Here is a 6,146-nt window from a genome sequence, read left to right as displayed (position 1 = left end):
TGTATGTGTGTATATATATATATATATATATAAAGACATATAAAAAAAAGAAAACCAGTATGTACCACAACATCATAACCAGCTAACTGCCACGATGTTTTGAATTTAATTAAAAAAGGTCCGTCGCTTGCGTCTATAGATGCTTATGGCGTACAAATGGTAAAATATCATACGAACAAGAAAAATGCATTGCAACACAGTAAGGTTAAATGAAAATCAAAAGCTACACATAATGTCCTAATAATCAGAATTCTAAAAAAATTTATACTGTTTTTAGAAGCCCATGTAAAAATCAAATAATGAAGGGTTTTTAAAAATAGCCTGATGTTCAGATTATGAGGCATATGACTGAAATTCCTAATGATTTAGTTTATCTTCAGTCTTCTCTATGAACAGCAATAAACCCTTACCTTGAAAATTTTGATGGTTTTGATTTTTCCGGTGTGTCTCACGTGGGGGCCTTTACAAAGGTCGATGAGTGGGCCACACCTGTAACAAGATATTTCAGACAGGGCCAGTGCCATCCTGAGAGACAAAGGAAAAGCAGTGACTTCCTTCGTGATAACATTTCGAGTCCCTAACCAAAGTGACACATTGACTTGCACATTTACAAGTAGACACCACCCCAGGCAAACTGCTTCTCCTGCTGATCCTTCAAGAGAACCACTGAGCCCCGGCTGGTTTGGCTCAGTGGGTAGAGCATCAGCCTGAAGACTGAAGGGTTCTGGGTTCCAGTCAAGGGCACATGCCCGGGTTGCGGGCTCGATGCCCAGTGGGGTGCATGCAGGAGACAGCCGATCAATGATTCTCTCCCATCATTTATGTTTCTATCTCTCTCTCCCTCTCCCTTCCTCTTTGAAATCAATAAAAATATATATATTTTTAAAAAAGAGAACCACTGAGCAGGTTTAGAATTTACGTGCACGTTACCTGTAAACCGTGGTGGTTGGAGTGTTAACCTCGTTCAAAATGCGGCACTTAAACTTATTGTACTACAAAGAAAAACAAATTTATGTGTCATTACGTAAAATGTTGAAGTGGGAAAATATTTCCTTTTTTGCAACAAACACTGAATGGGTGTTTACTGCGTTCTAGGTGCTGAGATCCTGGGGATATACAGAGCTCACAGCCCTGTCGGCGTGGCTCCGTGGTCAGAGCATCAGCCTGCACAGCGGATGGACACAGGATCTATTCCTGGTCAAGGGCACGTACCTGGGTTGCAGGTTCCATCCCCGCCCCTGGTCGGGGTGCATGTGGGAGGCAAACACTGGATGTGTTTCCCTCCCATCGATGTTTCTCTCTCTCTCTCTCTCTCTCTCTCTCTCTCTCTCTCTGTCCCCGTCTGCCGGCCCTTCCACTCTCTCAAAAAATCAATGGAAAAAAGATCCTCGGGTGAGGATTAACAACAAAAAGTTGTCTATGTTAATTACTTTTAATCTTCCTATAACCAGGTTTTCTTCTCCTAAACAGCTTCTTGAAATTATCTGGCCCTAGCTGGTTTGGCTCAGAGCATCGGCCTGCAGACTGAAGGGTCCTGGGTTTGATTCCTGGTCAGGGCACATGCCCCGTTGCAGGTTCGATCCCCAGTAGGGGGGCCTGCAGGAGGCAGCCGATCCATGATTCTCTCTCATCATTGATGTTTCTTTCTCTCTCTCTCTCTTCCTCTCCCTTCCTCTCTGAACCAATAAAATTTATACATATACATATACATATATTTTTTTTTTTTAAAGAAGTTACCTTAAACATTTCCAGAAGGACGTCCTTGCTGACTTCCAATCTTTCAAAAGGTTGCTTTTCTTTTATAATCGTCTGACAGATGCTCTCCAGCGCCGGCAGCTCTGTGCTGGACACGGCTCTGCAGGGGGAGCAGGTGAGAATCAACACTTTCCAGTCCTCACCACGTGCCTGTGTGGCCTGGGTCCTGCAGCCTTTGTCACTCACCAACAAGCTTTCTCGGCGGAGGAACTTGGTGGTTTTTTAAGTTTATATGTTTATTGATCTCAGAGAGGAAGGGAGAGGGAGAGAGAGGGAGACATCAATGATGAGAGAGAATCGCGGATCGGCTGCCTCCTGCACACTCCCTACTGGGGATGGAGCCCGCAACCCGGGCATGTGCGCTGACTGGGAATCGAACCGTGACCTCCTGGGTCCTAGGTAAACACTCAACCACCGGAGCCACGCTGGTCAGTCGGGACTTGGTGTTTAGATGCACCAGGACTTCAGAAAATCAGACATTTATCCGAAGGCAGATAACTTTTCCCAGACAGGGAGACGGGCATTAATGGATGGAATGATCTGCCTTCAGTCTCTTCGACGAGGCCTGCAATTTGAAAGCCCCGTTGGGCCTGAACGGCATGGCTCAGTGGTTGAGCGTCGAATTATGAACCAGGGCACATGCCTGGGTTGCAGGCTTGATCCCCGGTGTGGGGATTGCAGGAGGCAGCTGATCCATGATTCTCTCTCATCATTGATGTTTCTCTCTCTTCCTCTCTGAAATCAATAAAAGTATCATTTTTAAAAAATGTAACCATGATAAAACAATGAGCCCAATCCACATGCACTCCGAAGTGAACGTTCAGTGGTGTTACCTGTCTTCGATGAACATGTCATAGTAAAACCCGTCCTCGATGGGCGGACCGTAGCACAGGTGGCCTCCATAGTAGAGCTCCATGGCCTCGCCCAGGACGTGGGCGCTGGAGTGCCAGTACACCTGCGGGCACAGGACACAGACGCACGCTGCTGGTGATCAAATCACATCATGCAAAGGCATAACGGTGTTAACATGTGGTTTGGTGTTAACACTAGGCCACAGTGCAACATCGATTTGAAGACAAAACCAATGATGTTGCCAACCAGAAAGCTGTGTCCTTTGATAAAAGGACCCTTGTTCTGGTGTGCACATTGATCAGCTTTACAAGAACATTTTTACTCTGTCATTTTCTCCGTCAGTTTACCCAGAAGGCAGGAAGTATTTCTGTCCCGTGGTGCATCATGCGCTACATTATAAATAGGATCATCTTTTAAAATAAAAGCTGGTTTTGCTCCGTGGATAGAGCATCAGCCCACGGACTGAAGGGTCTCAGGTTTGATTCCGGTCAAGGCCACATACCGTGACTGCAGGCTTGATCCCTGACCTTGGTTGGGTGCATGTGCAGGAGGCAACCAATCGATGTGTCTCTCTCTCTCTGTCCCCCTCCTTTCCACTCTCTCCAAAAAATAGAAAAATATCCTCAGGTAAAGATTGACCAGCAAAATAAATAATAAAGGACCCTTGGATTTTTCAGTCAAACAGAAAATGCTTTTACAAAGTCACTAATTTATCATTTCGCAGACCTGAGTTTTCTAGATTTGTTTTGCTGTAGGGTTTCTTTCTCATGGGTACACACTCAATATTCATAAATTGGTTGATGTTCACAATCATAATAGGAAAATAAAACCCAGGGGGGAAAATAAATCTTTGATGCTAAATTACACTAAAAGAAGCATCAGGCCCGTCCGGTGTGGCTCCGTGGTTGAGCATCGACATGAACCAGGAGGTCACTGTTCAATTCCTGGTCAGGGCACATGCCCAGGTTGTGGGTTCCATCCCCAGTGTGGGGCGTGCAGGAGGCAGCCGATCCATGATTCTCTCTCATCATGGATGTTTCTCTCTTTCTCTCTCTCTCCCTTCCTCTCTGAAATCAATAAAAATATATTTTTTTAAAAGTTATTGAATACCTGTTAAATCACAATAGACACGTTTTAAACTTTAGAGCGCCACAACACTCCTCGTGCCTGACTTCGATAGGTGGTTTTTGTGTTTAATATATTTTACTGATTTTTTTACAGAGAAGAAGGGAGAGGGATAGAGAGTGAGAAACATCGATGAGAGAGAAACATCGATCAGCTGCCTCCTGCACACCTCCTACTGGGGATGTGCCCGCAACCAAGGTACATGCCCTTGTCAGGAATCAAACCTGGGACCCTTCAGTCCGCAGGCCGACACTCTACCCACTGAGCCAAACCGTTAGGGCTTGATAGGTGGTTTTGTACCCGTTGTTGAAATACTCACAGCCTGTGCCTCCTCATTGTCAAACGTAAGCAGCTCCAGCGTGGAGTCCCCCTCCAGCGGGCGGTCCAAGTCCCATAATTCACCATTGACCTTGGCTATTACGGTGCTTTCAGCCAGCTCTCGACTGGTGAGAGAAAAAATCACCGGGCAGTTAACCTCGTCACGGGCTGTCATGATTTGTTAAAGCACGAGAATAAAATCACTCCCAGGGTTTTTTGTTTGTTCGTTTGTTTGAAATCCTCATCCGAGGACATTTTCCCACTGAATTTTAGAGAGAGTGGAAGGGAGGTGGAGAGACAGAGAGAGAAACATGAATGGGAGAGAGACACATCGATTGGTTGCCTCCTGCACGTGCCCCAATCGGGGCGGGGGATCGAGCCTGCAACTAGGTATGTACACTTGACCGGGAATCGAACCTGGGACCCTTCAGTCCGAGGGCCGATGCTCTAACCACTAGCCACACCGGCCAGGGCAAGAACAACACATTTTCAACAAGCTCTGGCCCAACACTTACTACTGAACATCGCCCGGCACGGGTGGCTCAGTGGTTGAGCATCGACCTATGAACCAGGAGGTCAGGGTTTGATTCCCGGGTTGCAGGCTGGATCCCCAGTGGGGGGCATGAAGGAGGCAGCCGATCAATGATTCTCTCTCATCAATGTTTCTCTCTCTCTCTCCCTCTCCCTTCCTCCGTCTGAAATCAATGAAAACGTATTTTAAAAAAGGCTCACAATAGCCAAAAACAAGCCAAAATACACCTGAAATCTTCTCCAATCTGTGGTTTACCTGATGTCAGCAGCCACCTGGTACGGTGTGGTCTTCCACGCCTCCCCTTCCACGGTTTTCCCATCAGCCACTCGCACTGTGATCGCATCGCCTGCGCTCCCCTCGCTCCCTCCGGTGGCACGTGACCGCTGATGCTCTTTCTTCAATATCTCAAACAGCGCCAATCTTTCCTTTATGAAGTCTGGTTGGTTTTTCACCTGGAAATCATGGGCATGCACTCAGGTTAGCATACGCATCCCACTTTTTCCTTTAAAAAAAAATTTTTTTTAAGTTTCAGAAAGAGGAAGGGAGAGGGAGAGAGAGAAACTTCAGTGAGGAGGGAGCATCGTGCACCGGCTGCCTCCTGCACGCCCCGAGCGCGTCTCCATGACAGGCAGCGTCTTATACTATTTCCGGAGCAACGACTGACCTCGCTGTCAGGCTCCCGTTCCTCCGTCGTATTTCGAATGTCCTTTCCTCGGTTTTGGCGAGGAGGAGGCTGGGAGAGAAAGGTAGATGGTAAACAGCTCATGCCCGCGACACGAAAGAGCGACACATCTGAGACCCGAGGGAGGAGGGGGACATGCCAGCAAGTGTGGGGGCCCTTAGCTGGGCTGTCCTGAGCGCCCCCTGCAGCCCTCCATGGGCAAGCTGTTTTCTGAGGTTTGGTCCTTTCCTGTCTGGGAGTTCTCCTATATTCTTGCTAAAAACAGGATAAATAGGGTGTCCCAAAATTCACGCAAGATTTGAATTTTGCATGAACATCAACAACAACAACAAAAATAAAAGCCTAATTTGACTTGTTTAATGAATCAGATTCTCATATCTGTTGCCCTTTGATTTCACCCCTTCAATCGATAAGCATCACCAAGTACCAATGCGGCCCAGGAGCAGGGACAGTGAGGGACAAGGAAGACCACGGCTTTGCGTATGTGCCAGCAAAGCCGTGGAGGCCATTTACCTGATGTGCTATTCCATATATAATCCTACACTGTATACTTTATGAATCAACAAAAAATTTACAATTTTTAATTATAAACCTGTGTTTTCTATCAAAATTACTTCTTTCGTGAATTTTGGGACACTATACACACACACACACACACACACACACATATACATATATATTTAAATATGTCTTAATTGATTTCAGAGAGGAAGGGAGAGGGAGAGAGAGAGAGAAACATCAGTGATGAGAGAGAATCATGGATCGGCTGCCTCCTGCACGCCCCCCACCGGGGATCGAGCCCGCAACCCGGGTATGTGCCCCAACTGGGAATCAAACCCTGACCTCCTGGTTCATGGGTTGATGCTCAACCACTGAGCCACA

General features: G+C 46.7%; 1 protein-coding gene across 2 annotated transcripts in view; it reads right to left on the bottom strand.

Moving 5' to 3' along the window:
• The window catches only part of LOC102419698 (probable threonine--tRNA ligase 2, cytoplasmic), a 14,381-nt gene extending 8,883 nt beyond the window's left edge, over positions 1–5,498 (bottom strand). Inside the window, exons 1-7 of one of the 2 annotated variants that reach the window (XM_023749173.1) lie at positions 5,247–5,498; positions 4,838–5,034; positions 4,052–4,175; positions 2,589–2,710; positions 1,738–1,855; positions 931–992; positions 411–489 (exon numbers count right to left, since the gene is read on the bottom strand). In XM_023749173.1, coding sequence (XP_023604941.1) covers positions 411–489; positions 931–992; positions 1,738–1,855; positions 2,589–2,710; positions 4,052–4,175; positions 4,838–5,034; positions 5,247–5,348 — 804 coding nt within the window. In that variant the 5' untranslated portion in view covers positions 5,349–5,498. The remainder of the gene's footprint in view (positions 1–410; positions 490–930; positions 993–1,737; positions 1,856–2,588; positions 2,711–4,051; positions 4,176–4,837; positions 5,035–5,246) is intronic. The other variant, XM_006108758.3, reaches the window with a different exon arrangement.
• Positions 5,499–6,146: the final 648 nt, after the last annotated feature.

The sequence above is a fragment of the Myotis lucifugus genome, unplaced genomic scaffold (assembly GCF_000147115.1).
Source record: "Myotis lucifugus unplaced genomic scaffold, Myoluc2.0 scaffold_3412, whole genome shotgun sequence".
NCBI classification, from domain to species: domain Eukaryota; kingdom Metazoa; phylum Chordata; class Mammalia; order Chiroptera; family Vespertilionidae; genus Myotis; species Myotis lucifugus.
Note: the sequence above shows the minus strand (reverse complement) of the source record. Positions and strands in the feature narration are given on the sequence as shown.